Source organism: Felis catus, chromosome B4 (assembly GCF_018350175.1).
Source record: "Felis catus isolate Fca126 chromosome B4, F.catus_Fca126_mat1.0, whole genome shotgun sequence".
NCBI lineage: Eukaryota > Metazoa > Chordata > Mammalia > Carnivora > Felidae > Felis > Felis catus.
In genome coordinates, this window is record NC_058374.1 from 21844373 (window position 1) to 21871418 (window position 27046).

The 27046-nt window shown below is 44.0% G+C and overlaps 1 protein-coding gene across 29 annotated transcripts in view; it reads left to right on the forward strand.

The window, feature by feature from the left end:
- The window catches only part of ARMC3 (armadillo repeat containing 3), a 97906-nt gene that overhangs the window by 61191 nt on the left and 9669 nt on the right, over positions 1–27046 (forward strand). For 15 of the 29 annotated variants that reach the window (XM_019834049.3, XM_019834050.3, XM_019834051.3 and 12 more), the window contains 6 exons: positions 11948–12197; positions 15667–15803; positions 17459–17627; positions 21236–21336; positions 22044–22145; positions 22821–22937. In XM_019834049.3, coding sequence (XP_019689608.2) covers positions 11948–12197; positions 15667–15803; positions 17459–17627; positions 21236–21336; positions 22044–22145; positions 22821–22937 — 876 coding nt within the window. Of the gene's footprint in view, positions 1–11947; positions 12198–15666; positions 15804–17458; positions 17628–21235; positions 21337–22043; positions 22146–22803; positions 22938–27046 lie in introns of all 29 variants that reach the window. The other 14 variants (XM_045061012.1, XM_045061013.1, XR_006600349.1 and 11 more) reach the window with 6 other exon arrangements.

The window sequence follows — 27046 nt, forward strand, 5'->3', positions numbered from 1 at the left end:
CGTGAAGAACCGGGTGATTTCCCTTAAGCTTAGAGACCTTCTTATCTCCATTTCTTTTCTTTTCTTTTCTTTTTTTAAATTTTTTTGTACCCCTTCTTGGGCTTTCCACAACAGCAGTGACTTAAGAGAGTTCTAAATGACAGCGCATATAATGGTTACCCACCCCTCCCCCCCCAAAATGATTGATTACTGGGCCACTGCTGGTCTCCATGACACGAGGGTCAAAGAGCTCTTCTGTGGGGACCCTTCTACTGCTGTGTGACCTATAAGTAAGGAGTATACCCCAAAGGGATCCCAGAAAGAGTCACAGTGCCCCCAAGTTGTACGGGTGTATGTTTGAGTAGTTTGGGAACTTTTGAATGTTTTTTTTATTATCTGTGGATAACCTGTCATTTCGTATTACTCTTCACTAACGGAGAAATAAAGCATTGACTGAATAGTTCTAAGGCCTAGCAGAATTATTCGTGGAGTGCCGTGCCTAAGAAAGCCATGTAACGTGTAGAGAAACCATTTAAAAGGTATGTCATGGACAGAACTTAACACAGAACTTCAAGAAAAGGACTTCATTTATTCACAGTGACCCGACTCCCTGTCAGTCATTTGGCATTGGCGTGATCAGGGAAGAGTCTGGCCCGAAGTGATTTTCTTCTTGGAATGTTAAATCTCTGTAGTGTGTATAAAAAGCACTTTCAAAGCTTTTTTTTTTTTCCCATTCCCATCCCATTAAATAGAGTGAGGAGAAGGTAATACATATTTATTTTTATAAATACCTCTTTATTTGTAGACTCAAGTATAGACCAACGCTGTTTCTTAGAATGGCCTGTGTTGTGCATGTGGGGCTGCCCCGAATGACGAGAGTCCTTTTGAAGGAGAAAAAACAGTCTCTCTTAAAGTTGGCAAAACGCCACAAAGTTCACCTCCATCTCCGCCCTTCTACGGGAAGAGGTGGGATGTATGGCTTTGAGATGGCTGGAGTTGTGTCATTCCACCCTTTGAAATTAAAAAAAAAAAATTTTTTTTTAATGTTTATTTACTTTCGAGAGAGAGAGAGAGAGAGAGAGAGAGAGAGAGACAGAATGCGAGCGGGGGAGGGGCAGAGAGAGAGGGAGACACAGAATCCAAAGCAGGCCCCAGGCTCCGAGCCGTCAGGACCGAGCTCGACGCGGGGCTCGAAACCTGAGCTGAAGTCGGCCGCTCAACCGACTGAGCCACCCAGGCGCCCCCCACCCTTTGAAATGTTAACGTCTGTTCTAGAGCATACTGTGTGCCCAATACACACAGGTTCACTTAGAAGAAGTAATCTCGTCACGGTGACTGCTTCGTTACTAAAGAAACATTGACAACAGAACGAATCCACCGTGATTTACAAAATTAAAATGCGGTCTCACGAAAAATGCAAACTCATGTCATAGACTCGATGTGTCCAGTCTAAGATAGACTTAAGAATGCTGCAGCTGTACAGTTATTGTCTTTATTGCGCGAGGGTTTTTCCCTGGGAAAATGTTTCCAGGGCTCTGTTTTCCCCGCCGAGCAGTGAAGGGAACCGTGTCTTTATACTGACCCCTAGTGGTGCTTAAGGAGGAAGTTGGGGGAGGGGCAAAAAATTGGCAATGGAAAGATTGCTCTGTATTTTCGTGGAAGACACATTAATTTAATTTGAAACACCCTCTGGTGTGTCTAACGTAATAGCTTAAAGCATTATTAAAATATTGTGATCTGGCAAGCATTTCATTGTGTTGCTTTTAAAGAGAGAATATTCTACCACTAACAGTGTGTTCATGCTTGAGTTTGTCTTTGGTCCTTTGTAAGGGGCAGTCGTTTAAAAATGTTCTGACACATTCATAGTTCTGGTGGCTGAGTATGTGCCGTGCCATATAACCACACAGGATTAATATAATATGCTTGGACAGCATCAGTTAATCGCATCGTTATCGTAATTACTCTAGAGTTGATTTTTCGCTCTTGACTGTGTACCCTGGAAAAGAATATTTTGTTTTAAAATGCCTGTTAGTATCACTTTGTCGTAAGATGCTACCTCCTTTGAATTAGAATGCTCACAATATGAGCGACCTACAAGATAAATAAGCTAGTTTCATAACCTTTTAGGAAATTCAGTTTTGTGCATAAGGATGTTTTAAACTTTTGTATTAAGGCTGATCCCTCAAAGAACTAAATGTGTTATTTACCATTTTAAAAGACTTCTGAAGTTAACAGATGAAATAAATGGGAAGAGTCTTTGAGGTAAACTTAAAATTTCTTCTTTTTTTAAAAGTTTATTTATTTATTTTGAGAGAGAGAACACAAGCGGGGAAGGGGCAGAGAGAGAGAGAGAGAGAGAGGGAGAGAGAGACTCCTAAGCAGCCTCCATGCTGACAGCACAGAGCCTAATACGGGGCTTGATCTCAGGAACCATGAGATCATGACCTGAGCTGAAACCAAGAGTTGGACACTTAACTGACTGAGCCACCCAGGCGCCCCTTAAAATTTATTCTTGTGTTATTTCCATCCAAGTTTACTGAATGGATACTTTTCTTTTCTACCTTGATTCCTTCTCTGGCCGGAAAAAAATCATACTGGATTTGAAGAAAGAATGAAAAGTTGGATTTTGCAGTAAACCAAGTTGATGCCACATCCCCATTTTGTGTTCCTTGTTGTCTAGTCAGCTTTCACAAACGATTTAAACTTTATTGGCTACCAGTTTTGAGAAGCTCTGTGAATCCCATGAAGTGATCAATTAGAAAATTATCTATGCTGCTTTTATTACCCAGAGAGCAGACGCTAACATTTGCATTAACCTGATTTTAAAGTTGCTGGTACCTCTTTCCAGTTTAATTCCCAGCAGTACTGATTTTCCTAAGAAACTATCAAATTATTGTGCGATTTTTTTTTCTCTTGCCCTCTCAGTTTGAAGCAGTAGTTAAAACCTACATAAATTCCATTTTTACTTATCCTTGACGTTTCATATTAATCATTTTCTGTGTGTTTTCTTCTTCTCTGGAAATGGCTTTTCTTGATCATTGACTGCACCTAACTGGGAAAGGCTTGGGTGGGATCCTGAGAATGTCCCAGCTCCAGCCCTGCAAGTGTTGGAGATTTGACCACTTAGCCGAAAAGTTGTTTGAAAATGAGAATTTCATACACACAGGCTAAATTTGGAAATATGGTGTTTTTCCGTGGTCTGAGAAATCGAGACAGGATATGGGAAAATCCCTGCACCGAGGCTCACTGAACAGGAGTAGACAATGGTGGTGATGACCGTTGGGCCAGGCATTAAGCTAAGTTCCTGAAATGGAATATATTACTAAATCCTCGAAGCAGTGCCATGAGGCAGGGATAATTGTTAGGTCCACGTTGCAGATGAGGAAACAGAGGCACGGTCTTCACTCAGGGTCACGGCGGTGGGATCGAGCTACGCCGAGGCGGACTGCTCTGTACATCCCTAGGGAGTTTGCCGCAGTGGAAACTTCTAGTCTGCACTCCTGCAACTGCTCTTTCTCTCTGCCTCCTGCTCAGTATCTGAGTCTGAACTTTTCCAGATCATCACTGAAATGCTTTTCTTTGCTTTCCTGATCTCTTTGAATTCTTCCAGACTGGAACGGCCATGACTCCTTGAACTCCAGTAGGGCGCTTGGGAGGCATGAGCTTTCACTTCCTCCTTTCCTTCCTCCCCTCCTTCCTCTTCTCCCAGCTTCCTTTCCCTATTATCCCCCCTCCACTTCCTCTTCTTCCCCCTCCTTCTATAAAGGGAATAAAGAAAAGGGAAAAAATATATCCAATGGTCACTGAGAATTTCCCACTATGCGACATATCAGAATGGCCCATGGCCCACCTCATTTCTCATTCCCTGAGGAATGATGAAATGAACCAGGTAGATCTTGGCGCTTTTTTTTTCCTTTTTCCTGGAAAAAAAAAACCCACCGTACTTTTTTAAAGCTTCAGAGATCGATGGTTATAAAAGGTTATAGACTATAAGTCAGACCACCATAGTTTTAATCCTGTGTTGGTTGATTGACTTGCCTGGTGGTTAAGTCTTAGTCTCTCTAAATTTTCTCTCTCTTAACTATAAAACAAAGAAAAGTGAGCCTAGATTACCTATTATATTTTGGGTATCTGAATAATTACCCTCTGTCTAGTATCCTAGGGCGTTTGGAACAAAGCTTCCACTAGGAAGGATGGGATTGCTCTTGACCTCTTTTATTGTTTTATCTCAAAGGTGAAGGAGGTTATTACTTATGAATTTAGGTTTCTTTTGAAATTCTCTCACCGGTACCCAAGTGTTCTTTATGTCTATTCTTAGCTGCAGGGATACCGTAGGGAACACAACAAAGGTTCCACGAAACTGCTGTCGTGAAACTTATGTGTTGGATGGGAGACAGAGACCATATACGAGTAACTTTAAGAAGGTAATTTCAGAAGTGATAACAGCATCAGTTAAAGAAAACAGCACAATGTCAGAGAGAGGGGCACACATGACACCAGGGTTGTGAAAGGGGTTGAGGGAATGACATAATGCTCGTCAAAGATGGCCTCTCCAGCAGAAGGTGACATTAGAGCTGATGAGAATAAGGCAGCCCCAGCAAGTGCTGTCACACGAAAGCACGCAGCGTCCTTATGATTTAGTTAAGAAAACCAACAACACGGTACCTCTAATTACTTTGGGATTGCGTCCCTTGTCATGTGCAGATATGCAAAGAGACTGATTTCCAGGCTAAACGGAAACATTTGGTAACCGCAAAAGCCATTTATTGCGAATATTCGAACACCTTGACCATTATTCCTATTTTATCAGGAGACAAGTCAGCCATGTAAAATGAAGACAGTTGTTCTTTCCTGATGGCAGCTAGTTAATTATTGGCAGCCGTTCCAGCTTTTGAAACAGAAGGTGGCATGTATGGAAGGAAGTATTGTGATTGGACAGATAGGTCAATAAGGATTCCATGTCACTCGTAAGAAAATTGCATTTGAAATCCCTAGACTTTGGTTGACTGCCTCGTAATTGGTAACAAAAACCTGCATGCTGTTTTGAAGGTGCTGGGTCAGCCTCCACTAGGTGCTTTGCAACTAGCCATTATCTCTTTGGAAACCATGATGTCATAGCAACTAGAGCAGAAAAGCACACTCTGAAGGTCTCAAAATTATGCCACTCAGATACACCAACGTGATAGAAGCAATTTGGTTTCGCATCCTTTAAAAAAAATTTTTTTTTTTGCGTTTTTCCTATTTTGCTGTGGAGTGTAAAACGTCGTGCGTTTGTTTTTGTGGCTGGGTTTTATTTTAATAATTGTATGTTGCTTAAAAACCCTTCACTTTGAGCATTTGCCTACAATTCGTTGTGATTCTCTCCCTTACTGCTGATAAGCTTCTTTAAATAATATTCCTTTAAAAGGAGAACTCTCTCTTGGCTACTTTTGTCTATCCTGGAGCTCAGCCAGAGCTGGGGCACGTATCTTGTTCTCCTGCAACCGTGGGGCTGCAGCGGGGTCATAGTTCTTTTCGATGCGCTCAGAAATCGATCAACTTCACGAATACGCTCGACTTCTTGGATCATTACTTCTGTTGAAAAATTGGCTGGAACCAGAGTCAGGAATCCTGTTCACAGCATTCCAGATCTGGCTGTGATACCCGAGAGACCCGTGTATCAGAACGGCCAGCGTCCCATCCCCAGGCACCTGTACAGCCTCACTGGGAGCCCGCAAGGCTTAACCGCGCCAGCCCTCAGCCGGCGGCATATGCACCTCTCCTGACCACTTGCGGTGTGTCTGTTGCCAATATGTCTTCCTTGGTGTGATGAACCTCTCAGAGACATATGAAAAGTCACGCTGGTGAGAATGGTTGTAATCACTGTTAACAAACAAGGTTCTGATTGCCAATATCACCATCTGTTCCATCGGGTTCCACATATTACCCTGTATGTGGGCTCTGTTAAACAGATTTCTGCACTGCCCAAGGTCACCCTTGATTCACGTAACCAGCCTTCGCAGACGGGTTAAACGTGAACCTCCAAACTGCAGCGAGGGTTTTCTGAGAAGTACCAAATAGCGTCATCTGATGATGGGACCCGAGCAAACAGGTCAACAATGTCTGCAAAGACAAAACGTAGACACCCTTTGGCACATGAAATGGATATATCCCTAAGAGGTTGTCTAAAGCGTAAGATGCCATGTGCTAAACCCCACATGATAATTACTTCACGGAAATAATTAGAGTAGCATTGGGGGTGGGGAGGGCAGCCGTAGGTGATGAGCAGAGACCTCAACTTGGTTGGGTCCTATGCCTTCTTGCAAACTTAAAGCTGAGCCGGGCATTTTCCCCTCACCCTCTCGCGACTCCTACTGAGGTTTTCTTCATTGCTCCCCTTGAGCTGAATCAAGTCAGTTTAGATATATTGATCTTCTCAGCCCTGGGGATATAAATAGGACTCAAGCCCTGCCTCTAAGAAGGGGGAGCCAGGTGTAGACATAGCAAGAGGAGGGAGTGAATAACAAAGGGAGGCAGGGATGGACAAGAACGGACAAGAACGACTCCACACAGGAAGGGACAGTTGAGCAGGTTTTGAAGGGTGAGCTACAGTCCCCCAGGCAGAGGTGTGGAGGGATAGAGACCCGCCTTTTGGGCAGAGAAAACATGAGTGCAAAGACACACAGACATGAAATAGCATAGTATTTTCAGGGAGCCATAAAGAGACACTTATTTGAGCACAATGTTCTTAGTGCCCATGCCCGTAAGTGCTTTTTCATCGTGGGGCTCCAGGATTTAAATTTTTATTTTTAATGCTTTTATTTATTTTTGAAGGAGAAAGAGAGACAGAGCATGAGCAGGGGAGGAGCAGAGAGAGAGGGAGACACAGAATTTGAAGCAGGCTCCAGGCTCTAAGCTGTCAACACAGAGCCCGATGCGGGGCTCGAACCCACAAATTGTGAAATCGTGCCCTGAACCAAAGCCTGACGCTCAACCGACTGAGCCACCCAGGCGCCCCAGGGCTCCAGGATTTAAACGAGAAACTTTGTGCTAAGCTCCTTCCCACAACAAGCTTCTATAAAATAGTATTTCAAGATTGCTGCTGTTCTGTGTGACCATTTGTACCAAAACATCATTTTAAAAAATGTGTCTATGTTTAACAAACAAATGATCTTGAGCTCACGTGGAAAAGAGTGCTGATCCAGTTGGGGGGTTATGCTTCCTAGAGGAAGAGGCATTTGTGCTGAAGTTGGCAGGTGAATAGGAATTTTCCGGGGGAAGAGTTTGATAGGAAGTCAGAACGGCGTTCTGGAACATCCAGAGGGGTGACAGAGCCCGGTGGCGGTAGCTTGATGCAGGTCCCCAGAGAGGCCCAGAGCACAGAGCCACAGGAAGAGGTGAGAGGCCTCCGGCAGCGGTGGGAGAGGCAGGTTGGCTCCTGCAGGGACTTGGAGGCAAAGTGAGAAATTTGGAACTTCATCCTGAGCAATGGGAAACCAGAAACATTTTAAGTAGGGGAGACATCTGATTGTATGTACTATATATTTCACTGTATATATAATTATAATAACCTGATTCTGGGGCGCCTGGTGGCTCAGTCGGTTAGGTGTCCGACTTCGGCTCAGGTCATGATCTCGCGGTCCGTGAGTTCAAGCCCCGTGTTGGGCTCTGTGCTGACAGTTCAGAGCCTGGAGCCTGTTTCAGATTCTGTGTCTCCCTCTCTCTCTGACGCTCCCCCACTCATGCTCTGTCTCTCTCTGTCTCAAAAATAAATAAACGTTAAAAAAAGAAAATTTAAAAAAAATAACCTGATTCTGATTTTATGTATTATGTATATTACTGCATGTTTAATTATAATAATCCGATTACTTATCTAGTTTTAAATGTTCATTCATTTTTTAGAGAGATAGTGTGAGTGGGTGAGGGCCAGAGGGAGAGGAGGGGAGAAGGGCAGAGGATCCGAAGCAGGCTCTGTGCTGACAGCAGCGAGCCCAGGGGGCTTGAACTCAGGAACCGGGAGATGATAACTCGAGTCCAAGTTGGTCACTTGACCGACCGAGCCACCCAGGTGTCCTGGATTATTATTTTAAAAGCTCGCTTTAGCTGTAAATTGGAGAAAGGATTGGAGAGGGAGAGGAGAGACCGCTTAGAAGAGCACATCAATTCACAAGAGAGGATGTGGACTGGATTGGATCGGAGAGATACAGCTGGAGAAAAGAGAGAGGTTCGAGAAATATGGGGGAGGAAACCAGTCAGGACTTGGTAATAAATTGGATACACATGACGTGTCGAACTTCACTTCTGTTTACATATATCAAGTGATACAAACAGATGTTTTTATACATTCCCATATTTGAGTTTTAGTTATTTTTTTTAATGCCCATTTTCAACTCTTACTTGATTAAACTCCAACTGGTGGAGGTTCATGATAGTAAGAATCAAAATATTTTCGATTATCATGATGACATATGGCCCTACAATTCTGGATTTTGTAACAAAGCAGTTTGACTTCCGTCCCATTCATTTGGAGAATGCTATAGACTATCTAGGAAACGGAAATGTGTTTTTAAAATATGACAGGCTTCAGCTTGTGTGCACATTAGACACAGAAAAATAAAACAGAACGTCTTGGGTCTGAATCACAAAATTAATGCCATTCTTTTTTTTTTTAAGAAAAATATAAATTCTGTGCTCTATTTCTATAAATGAAATTAAGGTTTGGTTGTTTTTTTTTTTTTTTTAGGTAAGAATAATAAGCTGGATTATTTTTTCACCATAATAATTTGATCTCGGTTACGCTTTTTACACTTGAACGGAGTGCACACAGCACATTACAGGCAGGGATCTACCCACAATGCAAGTAGTTCTCCCAGCTGCACGCGTGCGATTTGTCTCTCAGCGTTGGCAGTTATGTTCCATTTAGTAAAAGCTCTATTCCACTGTGTACTAGAATCTTTGGTTTCTTAAACAGCTAGGATTTTATGTACTTCTCTTTACTGGCTCATAAAGAGCACAGAAAAGAGCAGAAGATAGAGATACAAAGGAACCAAGGCAACATATGCCTTTGTCCAGGAAAAAGGAAGAAGCCAAAATGAAACACAAAGGCTGTGGGCAGAGGTACATCCGATGAAAATTCCTGTATCTCGTAGCCCTTTTTTTTTTTTTTAAACAAATAAGAGAAATCGAAACGATGGAGTGTGATCCTATGTATTTACTTAAATTTTCCATACAAAAGACAAAGCCCTTGAGAATTGACTGGTATGCGTTTACCTAAAACACTCGTACCTTCTGTCTAGGTTGCCATTGAAATACCTCCACTGTCAGCTCCTCCTCTATTCTCCGGGATGTTTTAAAAGGTGAATCCCGTCAAAGGAAAAATCGCCAAGTGGCAAAGGAATTGTGCATTCTCACCAAGGCATAGTTTGCAATGATTAAAAACTACAAAGTAATTCGGCTGAAGGGACTGAACGATTGCATTAGGTGCCTGAAAAACAACTCATAGAAATAAAATGAGTTTGGAGCAGGTTTACGTCTCTGATGATTAGAAAATGTGTGTAATTTCAAATGCTTGCTGGCAGTAAGAAAGAATGGGAGACACCACAAGAAGGATTAAATATGTACCAAGGACTAGAGCATGGGTAGAAGTGGAAACAGACACTCTTGACTTTGCCTTCGTATCAATATGGTGTGTTTCCCGGATGGATTTATTCACATCAGGGGTGGGAGGTGCCTTGAGGGTTAGTACCAACCGACCCGGCATTCTCCAGAGCCTTAGTCATTTTGTCCCCACCTAGTTGCTGTCGGTTCCGTCCACCTCTGAGCTGGTCTGTGTGACAATCATAGCTTCTTTTCTCCTCGGTGATATTTCATTTACATTCTGTTACTCTCTTGGGCAATTGTGATAACTTCTATTCTTTTTTTTTTTTTTTTTTTAGTTTTTTAAAATATTTATTTATTTATTGGAAGAGAGAGAGAGAGAGAGAGAGAGAGAGAGAGCAAGCTAGGGAGGGGCAGAGAGAGAGGGAGAAAAATCCCAAGCAAGATCCACACTGTCAGCGCAGAACGCGACACAGGGCTCAAACTCACAATCTGTGAGATCATGACCTTGACCTGAGCCCAAACCAAGAGCGGGACGCTTAACTGAGTCACCCAGGTGCCCGGATAACTCCTATTCTTGAGGTTGTCACTTCTTCACAATCAGCAAATTTAAGTGACGACCAAATTAAATTTAATTCATCAGAATACAGGGTGATGGGCTGAATCATATAGCCTCACTTTTTTTTTTCCTTCCACTTTTGGTTCTTAATATGATCCTAAGTGGAATGGGTCAAATATAAACCTTAAAGAGATGTTCATATTATTGAAGTCTCAGGTATGTTTTTTGTTGTCTTGATTACCTCCATTCCCACGATGATGCAAGCGGATTTTTAACAAGAATTCGGGGTCTTCCTTTGAAACTAGGATGCTCTGTATATCTTACTGTTTGGAACATCTCTCGTCTGAAGCAGTTCCGAATATTAAGGAGCATAATTAAATCATCGTCCACTTGTTAAAATGATTTCTTTTTTTATTTTTGCTCCTTTATGAGCTTTTTAAGTAATTAGAAATCAAAGACTATAGAAAGTATGGCGTTCTTAAAAAGAGATTTTGGCTTATTACTTGTCAGACTGTTAATATCGTTACGGATGACTGTGGTCTCTTTATAGCAGAAATAGGAAAGTTACCAACTGAATATGCCAACATTACTGACAGTAGTTAGTAGTTATCATGTCAGGAGTATGACTTTGATCTTTGATGTTTAATCTGTAAAAGCAACATTCACCTCCAAAATGTTTTGCGGGCTCCAAATGTGTTACCCTCTGCCCACAATTAACAGCCTCATTTAAATACGGGGAAGATGAACTAAAGAATCTTAACTTAAACCAGGAGCATTCCCTCCACACTCATTCCTACTATTTATTTATTTTTATTTTTTTTTTCATGTTTATTTTTGTTTTTTTTGTTTTTTTTTAAATTTTTTTTTTCAACGTTTATTTATTTTTGGGACAGAGAGAGACAGAGCATGAACGGGGGAGGGGCAGAGAGAGAGGGAGACACAGAATCGGAAACAGGCTCCAGGCTCCGAGCCATCAGCCCAGAGCCCGACGCGGGGCTCGAACTCAGGGACCGCGAGATCGTGACCTGGCTGAAGTCGGACGCTTAACCGACTGCGCCACCCAGGCGCCCCTTCATGTTTATTTTTGAAAGAGAGACAGGGCATGAGCGGGGGAGGGGCAGAGAGAGAGGGAGACAGAATCCGAAACAGGCTCCAGGCTCTGAGCTGTCAGCACAGGGCCCGACGGGGGGCTCGAACCCATGGACCGTGAGACCATTCCTACTATTTAAAGCTTTGCGGGGCACCTGGGTGAGTCAGTCATTGGAGCATCTGACTTCAGCTCAGGTCATGATCTCGTGCTTCATGAGTTTGAGCCCCGCATGGGGCTCTGTGCCGACAGCTCAGAGCCTGGATCCTGCTTCGGATTCTGTGTCTCCCTCTCTCTCTGACCTTCCCCCACACTCTCTCTCTCTCTCTCTCTCTCTCTCTCTCTCTCTCTCTTTCAAAGATCAATAAACATTAAAAAAATTAAAAATTAAAAGCTTTGCTTTCCTACCGGATGGGAATATCTTGATCGACTTTCTCCGAATAGAACTTCCTGATCTTACAAGTATCACTGAGTTCAAAAATGAACAGCAGTAAGAGGATTTCTAAGATGTCGTCATGCCTTTTTCTCTAACTGCAAGCTGCAGAAGTGGGAAAGGGGTAATTGAAATTCATTCTTAACCGACATTTTCACTAGGACCTCCATGCCGGGTTCAGCGCCGCGCAAATTAATTTCTTTCCCAAACGGTATGTATCAGGACTCAGTTGCGGCAGAGGTTCAGATGTACACGCCAAGGACGACGTCCTGAACTCGGATGAATGACGCTCATTTCTCCTCCGTTTCCCCAGGGCTGTTGCTGAAGCTGACGGTGTTGATCCGTTAGTAAACATCCTGTCGAGCAGACGGGACGGAGCCGTCGCCAACGCGGCTACAGTGTTAGCGAACGTGGCAATGCAGGAGCCTCTGCGCGCCGGCCTCCAGAGCCACGGCGTCTCGAGCGCCCTCCTGGGCCCGCTGCGTTCCGCGAACACGGTCGTGCAGAGCAAAGCGGCTCTCACCGTGGCCGCAACTGCGTGCGATGTGGAGGCCCGGACAGAGGTGAGAGCTTTTGCTGACCTGGAGTCTCTCATTTTTCCACCCATCGGTGGATTATTCTGAAACACTTTCAAGGGTTTGAACCTACCCATCCTTTAGGTCCTTCAAAAGTGGTGCAACCCTTCAACCATGGACTCTGGGTGATAATAACGTGTCAGTGTATGTTCGCCGGTGGTAACCAGTGTCCCAATCCGGTAGGGGACTTGATAATGGGGAAGCCGCACGTGTGGGGCGGGGAGTGTGGGAAATCTCCGTCCCGCGGCTCAGTTTTGCTGTGAACCTAAAACTGCTCCACAAAGACCAAAATCTGCTACATCGGGGCAATACTTTGGAAAACAAATCGGCAGTATCTAGGCGCCAGGAAGCATTGTTTATAATATCTACACGACGGGAAACACACCAGTTGTCCAGTTTTGAAGAGAATGGTCAAATAAATTTGTGGTATATTCACAAAACGGAATTTCACGTCAGTGAGAATGAATGACCTGTAGTTACAGACAGCAACAGGGATGCATCTCAAGCACAATGCCGAGCAAAATCAAATTGCAAAAGAATACACGTTCCAGATTCTATTTATGTGGCATTCGGAAATACGCAGATCTAAGCAATACGTTGTTTAGGTAAACAGACACGGAAGTTAAAACTATAGAGACAAGCTAGAGAATGATTAACCCCCAATGCAAGAAATCCTCCTGGGGGCTCAAGGGAGTGGATGCACTTCAGAGGAGCAAACAGGGGCTCAAGGTCATCTGAATGTGTCATTCCTTAAGCTGAGTGTTAGACAGGTGTGCCTTTACTATGACGCTTTATATCGTACATATGGATTCCACACACTCTTGTGTTTCTTGTATATTTCAAAGCTGTAAAACCTAGAATTTCATTTTTTTACAAGTGGATCGTATTTATTTTTCTCTTGCTTTTCCCATATTTGCTTGTCACCTGGCACTCACTCAAACAGCCTAAGACTTTGTTCCTCTCCTGCCAATAATATAAATAACAACAGCTAACACTTGCTATGGGGTGGGCACCGTGCTCAGCACTTGACAGACATTTAGCCTCCCTCATGACAGGCTGATTCGTAATCCCCATTTTATAGATGTGGAAGACGAGGCTTAAAGACGTAGTGGGCTCAAAGCAGAGTTCGTAAGTTGGAAGATCAGGGATGCGATCTAGACCCCAAGCTGCTGCACTGTGCTCCCTGCCCAGACAACTAACAAATCTTTTCTCCTCAGTCCCTTAGGTATCTATTCTATCCTGTGTCTTTGTTCCCATTGATTCGGTTCATTTGTATTCATCCATCAAGGCACTAAGATTACCGAATATTTATTTTATGTCTACTGTGTGCCGGGTACTATGCTGGGCTTCGGCAACAGAACGATAAAAGCGTATTGGTCACACCTCCATGCGGTCTGCAGAATAGTCCATCCATTTCCTGGAATACCGCAGATCAGTCTACCGCTTCCCCCCCGCTCCGGGCTCCTGCTTCCCACACTGCCTCCAGGCTGATCTTTCAAATTTGTGACCCTCACCGCCTCATTGCAAGTCCCCACCACCCCGGGGGAAAAGTTCAGCTGCTTCCCGGGATGTGCAACGGCGGTCACTGACCCGCACCTACCCACCTGTGCCTAACGCCTCTTCCCAGGCGGAACTCCATACTCCAGAAACACCATTCCATTTGTAATTCTGTCCATATGCTCTGCTCTCCTAGTTTCACCTCTTTGATTTCTCCCTTTGGAAAACCAGTGTCACTTTTGTCCGCCTGCTAAAATCCTGCTTTTCCCACAAAACCCATCTCCGTCATCCTGCCTTCCGTGACAGCCCTCGAACCCGGGAGTATCCTCTGCTATTGTTCCCGTTACCCCCATGCATGCTTCCCTTGTCTGTTGCGCATATGTGGTTCCTGTGTGAAAGACTATAAGCTCCTCGAGGCTGTGGGGAAGGGAACTGAGAGTTTTTCTTTCCTGTGTCGACGTCATTAACATATATCTGACGCAGAGTGCATGCTTAATAAGCAGTAGTTGAATGAATGAGGAAACGAATGTAGGAATTCATAAATGAGATCTTTGCCGAAAGAACACACGGACGCAGACGATCGTGTGTTACACTCGGAAGTAAAGATGTTCCGAAGTTTGACTTGCGTGAGACGCTTCAGGGAAACTTTTCTAAGCCGTCCATGTTGCACGTGCTAAAGTATCATCTCTGAGAGGAAACTACCACTGGACACTGACCGAAAATGACCGAATCAAGTAGCTCTTCTCCCACAAGGGCTCTCGTCTTCAGATACTGCACACAGAAACTGATAGACTATTCTTTTTCTTTGGTCCTCTAGGCTCAGATAATGCAATATTGCATTTCAGGCAGTAGATAAGAGCTCTGTCGGATCTTTTTTTTTTTTTTCCCCCCTCCTTGGACTAATTCTATACATGAGTAATTACCTTCAGTACCTGAATTTCCTTTAATACCGTGATTAGTTCTGCCCGATTTTCATTCTATTCTTTTCTTCGTCTCTTTTTCACTCTTTGGAGAAATGACGAAAAGACGCTGTGCAGTGATAACAAAAATTGCTCTTTTTCTAGGGAATTGCTACAACACTGCCCTGGCCACACTGATGGTCTGGTGGTAGTATACGGTGGCCCGTAGTGTATCAGTTCCCCCTGCCCAGCCTTAGGGACCGTGTTAGTTTCCTCTTGCCGCTGTAACCACCACGTTGTGGCTTAAAGTAATATAAACCTATCATCTTACGGTTTACAAAGCCAGAAGCCAAAACCGGGTCTTAAGGGTTAAAATCAAGGTGTTGGCAGGGGCGTGTTCCTTTGGGAGACTCTGGGGGGAAATGTGTCTCCTGGCCCTTTCTAGCTTTTACCATCCACCTCCATCGCTGGGCTGTGGCCCCTTCCTCCGTCTTCAAAGGGTATTTGTCCAATCGCTGCTTCTCCACACCCCCTTTCTTGCCTCCAGGCACCCTCCTCTCCATCCTCTAAAGACCCTTGTAATTAAATTGGGCCCACCTGTTGATCGGGGACAGTCTCCCCATCTCAAAATTGTTAGCTTGTCACATCTGCAAAATCCCTTCCAGGGAAGAGGACACCTCTGGGGGACCATCATCCTACCTCCCCCAGGGCCACGTGACCATTCAGGTTGAGGAGCAGAGTCAATGAAAGTACAGCGGCGAGATAATAGGCTGTCCGCCCAGTCTCCATCCCACCAAAGATCAGGACGCCCTCCCTCCATGATTTCCCTGGGGGCCTCCTCTTGACCTTGCACAGAAATCTGGGCTCCTGTCTATAAGGTTTTACAGGAGATCTTTCACCCCGGGATGTAAAAATTCCAATTATGCACAGATCCTAAAATGCTCGTACATAGTTAAAATCTCTTCACCACCAAACAAGGCGATTACAGAAACAAACAAAAACCCCCACGAATGTTTATATTGTGTCCTCCCAACGCGTACACTTGCAGTTTCTACTTTCAGTTAAGGAATTCAGGTGGCCTGGAGCCGCTGGTCGAGCTCCTGCGCTCGAAGCATGATGAAGTAAGAAGGCACGCCAGCTGGGCCGTGATGGTCTGCGCCAACGACGAGCTCACGGCTGTCGAACTTTGCAAGCTCGGGTGAGTGGGGCTGCCTCGAGTTTCTGGCTCAGATGGAGAGCAGAGGAGGAAGGCGGACAGTCTTCAGGCCCAAAGAAGGGCAGGCAGGGCCCTGGGGAGCTGGGCTGGGCACCGCGAGCCTTCCTCCCAGAAAGGACCGCCTGGTGGGAGCAGGATCACCTGGGCTCCTCCCAACCCCTGGAGACCTCCCTCCCCGCCCCCCCCTCCGCGACAAAACCATCTCGACTGTCTCCCTGTCCGTTTTTCATCCTGATAAACACCTCTCTTCCACTCTGCAATCGCGAAACGACACCTCTGCCTGGCTACTTTTTTTTTTTTTTTTTAAGTTTCTTTTTCTTTTTAAGTTTATTTATTTATTTTGAGAGAGGGGGAGACAGAGGATCCCGAGCAGGCTCCTCGCCGTCGGTGCAGAGCCTGACGCCGGGCTCGAACTCCCAACCCGTGAGGTCATGACTTAAGAGCAAACCAAGAGTCCGTTTCTTACTGGACTGAGCCGCCCAGGCGCCCCTGTCTCTCCACTTTGGAAGCCAAAATAAAATTCGTGAGCTGTGACCGCCTCAGAATTCTGCGTTTAACCAAACCGACAAACAGGCTTTTTAAGGTTCCACTGACAGGTTTCCCCATTTCTAACCATCTTTATTTATATTTGTATTTATATTTCTGTTTGTATTTATATTTATATTTACATTTATATTTATATTTACATTTATATTTATATTTAATATTTATTTGAAAACATTTTATTTTTATTTTTTTAAACATCTTTTAAAAAAATTTTTTTAACGTTTATTTATTTTTGAGACAGAGACAGAGCATGAATGGGGGAGGGTCAGAGAGAGGGAGACACAGAATCGGAAACAGGCTCCAGACTCTGAGCCATCAGCCCAGAGCCTGGCGCGGGGCTCGAACTCACGGACTGTGAGATCATGACCTGAGCTGAAGTCGGACGCTTAACCGACTGAGCCATCCAGCCACCCCTAAAAAACATTTTATTTTTAAGTAACCCCCACATCCAGTACGGGGCGTCAAACTTAGGATCCTGAGATCAAGAGTCACCCACTTGACAGACGGAGCCAGCCAGGTGCCCCCCTAACCATCTTTATTTTTGTATGTATATATTGCCTGCTTAGCTGGAGAAATTGGAGCCCGATACTGCTTTTGCTTTAAATGAAGACCTTTCTCCCCCTGCAGAGTATCCTTTTCAACTGTTTGAACATGAGGCACTACATGGCATATGTATTCTCAGAAAGGACTGATTGGTCTTAATAATTCTGTCAACATTACTTTATCTAAAAGGGTGAGATGTCGGGGCGGCCTGGGGGGCTCAGTCAGTTAAGCGTCCGACTTCAGCTCAGGTCATGATCTCAAGGTTTGTGTGTTCGAGCCCCACATCGGGCTCTGTGCTGACCGCTCGGAGCCTGGAGCCTGTTGCGGATTCTGTGTCTCCCCCTCTCCCTCTGCCCCTCCCCCACTCATGCTCTGTCCCTCTCTCAAAAAACAAACATTAAAACATAAATAAATAGAAAAAAAGGGTGAGGTGTCTTTAACCTTTCCATCTCAATTCTTCACTCAGGGTCTTAGCTACGGATATACATGGGAATTTAATGTTGGATTGCTTGTTTAGAGCAAATAATGCTCTTTTCTTTTATTGACAGGGCTTTAGATATCCTTGAAGAAGTTAATCTATCAGTAAGTCGAAAAAATAAATTCAGTGAGGCAGCTTATAACAAATTGCTCAACAACAACCTGTCTCTGAAATATAGCCTGACTGGCTACTTGTCATCAAGTGACATAATTAGTGATGGATTCTATGATTACGGTCGGGTAAGTGACAGCACTAATTTGTATTTCAGTATGTGCGATCGTTTCTTTAGTCACGATGCCATTACGTTGCAATTTTATAACCACCTAGCAGAATGTATATTCTTATAGACAGAAACTTGGGAATCAGAGCTTTGCTCTTAACTCTGTCTGCTGTAAGGTTTTGCATTTATGTACAGTTTTACCTAGAATCTGATTAGCTGTAGTGGAAATCAGCTTGCTACTGCTACTCTCGAGTTTCAGAGAAAATATAAAAGAAGGAGCACTTTCTGTGTGGGGGTTCTGTTATTTCCAGGGCTCAGCTCAGCGATAAGAATAGAAGTATAAGTGTTTTGCTTTAATTAAAAAAAATTTTTTTTAACGTTTATTCATTTTTGAGAGAGTTAGAGACACAGAGCGTGAGTGGGGGAGGGGCAGAGAGAGAGGGAGGCACAGAATCGGAAGCAGGCTCCAGGCTCCGAGCTGTCGGCACAGAGCCCGACGAGGGGCTCGGACACACAAACCTTGAGATCAGGACCTGGGCTGAAGTCAGAGGCTTAACCGACTGAGCCTCTCAGGCACCCCTTGTTTTATTAGTCATGATCTAATTGAAATTAACCAAAGTGTATTACCAGATTTTAAAATGTAATATAGAAGAATTTATTTAAGCTGCATTTCTGATTCTGATTTTAAAACCAATATACAGTGTAATGCAGGGTGGACGTCCAGAGAAATGGGAAGCTGAAAATTAGAATCTTGAGGACTTTCTGGCATTGTGGCTTAAGTTAGCATCTTCCTTTCTTCTGGAGGCCAACAGCAATGAGAAGAATAGGGGAACTTTTTTAAATCTACAAATCCCATATTAAGCAAACCTAGGAAGCAGATATGATCCACAGACTTCAAAAAAAAAAAACCATAAGGGGGTGCCGGGTGGCTCAGGCAGCTGAGCGTTGTCCTCTTGGTTGGTGTTCAGCTCAGGCATGATCCCAGGGTCATGGGATTGAGCCCCGCGTCAGGCTCCGTGCTGAGTGTGGAGGCTACTTGGATTCTCTCTCCCCCCCCCCGCCCCCCTCTTGCACCTGTGTGTGTGCTGGCACTCTCTCTCTTTCTCTCTAAAATTACAAAAAAAAAAAAAAAAGTAGGAGTTACTGAAATTCCCCGAGATCAAGCAGAAGGGGTGCAGGAGAAAAATGAAAAGGGGAAAAAATAAGCACAGAGAGGGACGAGGGAGCCAGCGGTGGCAGGCCTCAGAAAGCACCATCAGCAATCCATACTGCCTCAGGTGATGGGAGAGCTCAGGGGCGCACAAGCCAAACGCTGTGTTTGCCGGGCAGGTGCAGGACCCGAGCACCTGGGATGAGCAAGGCAGGCAGCGGAAGCCTTCTTGGATCAGTGTGGTTCAAAAAGGCAGAGGAGACAGGGCCATGAAGGAATCACATAGCCGAGCTGTATTTGCAAGAAACACTCTGCCTTGCTAACAGTTCTAGAGACATTAAAAAATTTTTTATTTTATTTTATTAAATTTTTTTCAAAGTTTATTTATTTTGCAGGGAGGGGAGCAAACAGGGGAGGGCCAGAGAGAAGGGGAGACAGAATCCCATCAGTGCAGAGCCTGATACGGGGTTTGAACTCACGAACCATGAGATCACGACCTGAACAGAAATCTAGAGTCAGTTGTATTTTATTTTATTTTATTTTATTTTATTTTATTTTATTTTATTTTATTTATTTTTATTATTTTATTTAATTTTTAATTATTTTAAGTTTATTTATTTTGAGAGACAACACAAGTGGGGTAAGGGCAGAGAGAGAGAGAGGAGAGAGAGAATCCCAAGCAGGCTCCACGCTGCCTTCACAGAGCCCGATGTGGGGCTTGAACTCACAAACCATGGGATCATGACCTGAGCTGAAACCAAGAGCTGGGCACTCAATCAACTAAGCCACCCAGGCACCCCTATTTTTAAAGTAATCTTTACAATGTGGGGCTCGAACTCATGCTCCTGAGGTAAAGAGTCACGTGCTTTACCGGCTGAACCAGGCAGGTGCCCCTAGAGGCATTTCGAATAATGAAAATGGCTAGCCTAAAACTGGACTCTTGATCCTCCTTCTGACTTCCCCTAGCACATTATTAGTACAAAGATGCTTTGAGAAAAATGAGGAAATGGGCAGAAAAACCAACAGAGAACACTTACCAGGAAAATGTTGCCATGGGTCAGATAAAACTGTGACAAAATGTATTCGCTCACGAGTTTTAAAAAAATTTAATGAAACAATATTTTTTATAAAGGAGAATTCCCTGGGGTGCCTGGGTGGCTCAGTTGGTTGAGCGTCCGACTTCGGCTCAGATCATGATCTCGCGGTTCACGAGTTCGAGCCCCGCGTCGGGCTCTGTGCTGACAGCTCGGAGCCTGGAGCCTGTTTCAGATTCTGTGTCTCCCTCTCTCTCTGTCCCTCCTCTGCTCATGCTCTCTCTCTCTCTCTCTCTCTCTCTCTCTGAAAAATAAATATTCAAAAAAATTTATTTTAAAAATAAAGGAGAATTCTCTGATTCATTCATTCAGTAAATATTAAGTTTCTAATATTGTAGGTTGGAATAGTCAGTGAATAAAAGAGACATATCTCTACTTCCGTGGCACCGGTGAGAGGAAAGAGTCAATAAATAGGAAACATAACAAATAAATAAATTATATCACACGATCAAAATGATCAGAGCATTGGGGGCAAAAATAGATCAGAGGCAAGATAAGGGGGCTCTATAGTGCTGGGGGTTGCTGGGGTTGATGTTCATAATTTTAGAAATCGTGATCAGGTAGGCCTCACAGGGAGGGTCATACTTGAGCAAAAACTACAAGGTGAGGGATTGAGCCATGGAGATGGCTCGGGGAAGAGCTTTCGAGGCAGAAGAAACAGCTTGTACAGAAGCCATAAGATGTAAACATGCTTAGCAGATTTGAGAAACAGCAAGGTCAGTATAGAGCTGAATGAACCAAGGAGCACGATAGTGAGGACTAAATCAGAGAGATACAGAGAGACCAGATCGTGTTAAGTCTTGTAGACCATTGGAAGGATTTTGGCTTTTACTTTGAATGAAGTGGGAAAACTTGGCAGACAGAGTTCTGGGCAGAAAAATGGCATGATCTGTCTGATATATATCTGTTTTTGTTTGCTTTCTGAGAGGAAGAGAGAGAGAGAGAGAGAGAGAGACAGAGCATGAGTGGGGGAGAGGCAGAGAGAAGGAGACAGAGAATTGGAAGCAGGCTCCAGGCTCTGAGCCATCAGCACAGAGCTCGATGCGGGGCTCAAACCCCCGAACCATGAGATCATGATGTGGGCCAAGGTCGGACACTTAACCAACTGAACCACCACGACGCCCCATGATCTGTCTGGTCTTTAAAGGATCCTAAAAAGTGTCTTGGATGAGAGAGGGATCTAATTATAGTATGATTGGAAAAAGACCTCAGAAAATGGTGTGGTCTAACCCGCCTCACCAGGCTGGTGAAATTGCTAATATAGGACTTTGTCTAGCCTATTTTTAGATATCCTCCCAATATTTTTAGTGATCTCTTTAGTAATTAGTTACTCTGACAGACAACAAATTCTCCCAGAGTGATCAGTTCTTAAATTATCTACAGATAAATCCTGGCACCAAACTTTTGCCTTTGAAGGATCTCTGCTTACAAGAACCGAGTGATCAACGTGCTGTACTTTTAGTGAACAGTAAATCATCTGATGTGTGAGTCTCTCGGGGGTGGAAGGATGCAGGGAAGCATAATGGTTTTTGTTTGTCCATCATCATGTGAATATGTAAAGATTCGCAGGATGGCACCTTTTTGTCCCCTGTATTTAGCGTCACCCTGAAAATCAACACTGGCCCGTAAATTTGTAGCCTGACCTAGTAAAGACCATGAAATCACCACCAACGTGGTTTTTCCTTTGACTCCCCGTTACCACTCAATTCCAGATGTATTTCTGTAGTCAGTGCCTGTTCCCTTCCCGGTAACATGAAGTTAATTGAAGAAAGTATAAATAGACAGGAGCAAACCGAAGCGAGTTGTGTTTACAGGGCTCCAGAACTGTATGCAGGACTATAATGCTGCCTGGGGCTTTTAAAAAATATAAAATAAGAAGTAAATAATAAAGCTAAAAATGCAGGCTTCAGAATTTTAAAAAATGGTCACGGATACCTATATATATCTACATATTTTATGGGACACATTTAATAAAAATATTTCCTGTTCCAGTTCATGAAAACCTTTACAATATTCTTTGTGTTACCTTTATGCGTTTATTAGGTCACTGTTAAAAGTCAGCTCCAAATATGATTTTCAAAAAAAAAAAAAAACAAAACACAAAAAAAACCCCTGTCTTTTTTAGGCAGATCCAATATTGACAAATCAAGTATTTTAACTTGTGTATAATTTCAAATATGTAAAATTTTAGCTCTCCGCCTCCATCTACGGAAGATAAATCATCAGATGTTGGTTATGGTCGGAGCATTTCTTCTTCGTCTTCCTTTAGAAGAGCAAGCAAAGAAAAGACCAAGTAAGAAAATGGTATTTTGTCTGGACTCAATTCTCCCCTCAACGTGGGAGAAAAAAAAAAAAAAAAAAAAAAAATTTAGGTTTTAGATCTTGGCAACGTAATTCTTTTCATCCTTATAGTCATATAATTCCATCATTGCTTAAAAAAATTTTTTTAATGTTTATTTATTTTGAGAGAGAGAGATAGAGAGCAAGCAGGGGAGGGGCCGAGAGAGGGAGACAGAGAATCCCAAGCAGGCTTGCACTGTCAGCGCAGAGCCAGGTGCAGGGCTCGAACTCACGAACTGTGAGCCAGGCTCACGACCTGAGCCGAAATCAAGAGTCGGATGCCTAACCGACTGAGCCACCCAGGTGCCCCTCGTAATTGCTTTTTCAAATTGCCACGGAAAACCTCTCTGGAAAAGTAGCTAGTGACACTGGCTTTACGTCCTGTGTGCCATGAACACACACTGAGCTCTGGACCACGGGACACAGTGGCCGTGGGCAGGCTTCGTGTTACTATTTGTAGATGGAAGAGTGCCTCGTGCCCCGCTTCACCCCTGCCTTGACGGGAAAGGGATCGCGGCATGTCACGGCAGTGACAAATGCCTTCTAACTTATGAGACGCCTTGCACATGTAATGTTTTCTTATTTTTCATGTGACCGAAATCGATCATGAGTTTTTTCATACAATCAGAAAAAATAGTTATCATTTTAGTACCGGATTTGGATCTCCCACAGAAGAGAAATCCGAGCCTCCTTCTGGACGAAATACTGCTCTTAGCAAAGGCACCACAAAAGAAAGAGGATCAAGGTAGGGGATGTGTGATTACGTTCTCTTCCTAATTGTGATCATGTCAGGCTTTGAGTCCCCAGCAGAGTTGGGGAATGGAAGCGGTGGCTTTTAAATAGGAAGCTTTGCTTCTGGAATCGGCACGTTGTGCGAAGCGAGACTCGGGAGCTGTAATTAAAAAGTAACTTCCTTCGTTTTTGTCTCTTGCAACCTCTTTAAAACTTAACCGGAGGGAATTTCTTCTTCTGCCTCTGGGTGAGAACTCGGGTCACTTTGATCACGATACAGTCCTACAGGCACTTTAATTCAAAAACGACCACAGAAACAGCCGTCCAAGTGACTCATTTACAAGTCCAGCCCGGCGTAGAGATCGATGTAAAATGAACCCTGTGCCCTCCCCCACGGCTGCCTTTGTGGGTGGTGAGCCACACACGCTGGTGTGTGGTTCTCTCTTTCTCTCTGTCTTCCTCTCTCTCTCTCTGCCTTATGCCTCCACCTCCCCTCCCCATCCAGCTCACCCAGAGAAACCTCTGACCCTTCAGGAGGCAGCGAGAGGGGGGAGAGGGACATTGGATCAAGTGTTTACATGATGGAACGATTACAGTGTGGTTTCATGCTTTTTAGGCCTGGCGTGTTTTAAACATGCTTTCTGTATGTGTACGTATTCTTAAACATATTATTTCTCTAATGAGCACTTTCCTGGATTCCTCAAAAACCCACGTGGACCTCTTGCCACGCTCCGTGACCCTTTAATTATTGTTGACTTAAGCCCTTCAGAACCACTGTGGTATTGGAGGCCATCTAGCACACATGTCCAGCATCCGCTTTCTAAACGGGGACGGCCCCCGAAGGTCTCCCAAGGTGCAGACAGCGGTTTGCTCTCTTCCTCAGACCTCAGAGCTGTTTATTTTCTGTTTCGGACTTCATTCTCTGCTGTGAGTCTCCGTGGCTCATTCTTCTCATCTCTGCTTCTAATCTGCGCCTGTCGTTCTAGGCCTGATACTTTTTGCCCTCCCCTCTCTTCCCCTCCCTTTTTCCCCCCTCCCTTTTCTTCCCGGCTTTCCTTTCCTCCTTAGGCTTCTCAGCCTCACCTCTACTGCACAGGCAGCTCCTTGAGGACAAGACCATAGGCTGATTGGAGTATTTCCCTTTTCATCCCCAGTGTTTAGCCTAGCGCTTGGTTGGCACACATAGGCCTCCGTGTTTTTTCAGGAGAACAGAAATCTGAAATTGACAGGAAAGGGTTATTTTTGACAAGGTCCACCCGCCTAAGCCGTGTGTCTTGAACAAATTGGGTACCTTCTCTTTGCCCGAGTCCCCTCATCGGTGAAACGGGCGTAACCTAGGCTGTTGTGACGATTAAATAAATTGGCACATGAACAGTCCATAGAGCAGTGCCTGGCACAAAGTAAACACTCAACAAATGCTAGTACTGTTGTGCGAAACAGTTACAAGGAGCCCAAATCCACTCAACCCTTGAAGGGACGTAGAGGAATCTCCAGGGTCCAATGTAGGAAATGCAGCCATCCCCAAAAGGACAGGAGCTGGGATGAAGTCCATAACTGTAGGGTCTCTCTGGCTTTCTCCCTCTCTTTCTCTCTCTCCCTCTCTCCACGTGCGTGGTATCTTATTTACAGACCCTTTGTTATCCTGGACCCTCTTTTGGTTATTGCCTCACCCATAACTGTAGCGTATGTGACTTTCGTTTGCCATGGGACAGACCTGGCTCCGGTTCCAAGCAAACTTTCCGTTCTAAAGCCCAACAACTATCAGGTGCAAATTTGTAAGAGGGACCACCTTCTCTTCAGTGGCCAAAGCATTGGCTGGCTTTGGGGCAGGTGTCTCCCTTTGGTCTACCCAGCCACGGCCCTGGGGAAGAATCAGCTTTCTGCCCCCTTGATCGGGGAGGGTAGGCACTTGTCTGATGAGTGACCGTTATGCGTATACTGTACCTATCATCATCAAAGTGTATCTTCCCTCTGATATCTCTGATATCACATCAGCTTAAATCTTTGCTGATTCTGCTGTTCTTGGCTCTTTCGCACTATCTTATTTTTCTTACAGCCTGTCTGGTTCTTTTTTTTTATTAATTAAAAAAAAAATTTTTTTTTTTTTAAATAAAGCTACCGTTGACATTTATGTGCCCCTTTCCTGAGTCCTGGCTTCTCTATCCTGCTGGCTTGGAAACAGTGAGTTTCTAACGAAACTCATTGTTCCCCCAACTCCCAAACCTCCTTCTCCTCCTCTGTTCCCAATGCCGATGAATGTTACCTCCCATGCAATTGCTCAAGCTTTGGCATCATCTTAAAATCCTTCTTCTCCTTACTCCCCTTCACTGAATGAGCCTCAGCCCTATGCACTCGATGTCTTCAGTGCCTCTTAAGTCATTGTTTCCCTTCAGTTTCACCTTTACCTCCCCTCTTCAGGCCTTTGTATTATATCTCAGCACACTAACCCCCTTATTGTAAGATCCTCCTGCATTTTATTTAGCCCTCCAGAAACCCATCCTCCATGCGACCACCCCCCCCCCAAATTAACTTCCCAAAGTGAAAGGCTGATCATATTACTCTGCCCAAAACAACGATTTCCTATCATCCTCCAGATGAAGTCCGAACAGCAATTGCGTAGGCATGGCAAACGCCTGAAAAAATAAAAATAAAAAATAACAACCAAAAAAAATTTATAGATTAAATACTCACAAATTCTTTCAAATATTGAAGGCTTGTTGTTGAAAGGAATAGCGGTTTGACTCCCTGGCAATATGCCCCGGGGAGAATAAGTATAAACAAGTGAGGATCATTATTTCTTCTCACACCATTTCTGGTCTTCTCCTTGTCTCTGCATACTCTTGCCTCTTACTCTCCACTGAGAGATAAGCCCTGACGTGCTCCTAACATTCAGACAGGTTGTTAGCATACAGGAGAACACACGTTTGGATTCGGTCAGCACTGGTCCTTGGTTTTCTCATCTCTAAAATGGAAGTGATGATTCCTTCCTCGCAGAGGTGCTGTAAGAGTAAGTGAAACAGTGTTTGTTGAGTGCCTAAACCATTGCCTGGCATACTTAAGTGACCCATGTACGTCCAGTCCCTTTCCCCTCCTTATTCCTGGGTCCACTGGGGGGATAGATTGGTCGTAATCGTGTTGCCCTGTTGTCTATCTTTTGGTAAGCCCTTCTTGTCTTGTTCCTATGAGAACTTTTGGACCCCTGACGATAGAGTAACACATTTGAACTCTACCCATCTGATAATGTCGTAGAGAATGTGTGATGTTAACAAAAAGTTACTGAGAGGTACTGCCGAAAATGACGAGACATCTAGAACCACAAAGTGGCCAAAGTCTTGAAAGGAAGAGAGGGGACAGGAAAGAGGCAAACCAGTTATGTGTGTGGTGGCCCAATACAGACAGGGGAAGTAAGATTTGTCTCTTTCTTCTCATGAATATTATTATCACCATGTACCATGTAAATTAAAATCCTTAAGCGACAGTCTCTCACTGGGTGACTAGCAACTGTATTGTTCTTCTGTGCGAAGCGTTCAGCTGTTCCCTCCTTCACGGCAAAACACTCATAGGAGACGTGATTGGTTTCACCTTTATCCAGCCGCCATCTTGATACTTTCCTAGCCTTCACTGAATCCGACCAACCTAATATGCCCTCTAAAGCTTTTCTTTATAAAGACCATTCCCCTCACAATAAACACTATACCTATTTGTGAGTGTATCAGAAGTTCTATCTGTAGCATATTTTTGTATTCAGACCAGATTTCATAAATATTTAAGTTGATTGCGCATGAGTTTATTATACACACTTAAAAGTTTATTGCTTTCCTGTCTCTATTTTGTTTCCTTCCAGTCTGTTCATCTCTGGAGTCTTTTAGAAATTTACAACATATACTTAAACATTTCTGCCGCTCAATCTTGATCCTCATCATAACGACTTCCTAAAACATTGTTATTTTTTGAAGAATTTCCCTCGACCGCTTTTTTTTTTAACCTTCGCTTAGCCGTTTTTTCCCCCTTCCTCCCAAATCTTGACTAACTGCAAAAGTCTTTCAGAAATAGATATTGTTTCTTAATCACATTTAACATCTTAATCACGTTTAAATACCTTCTCACCTTCTTTTCTTGAAT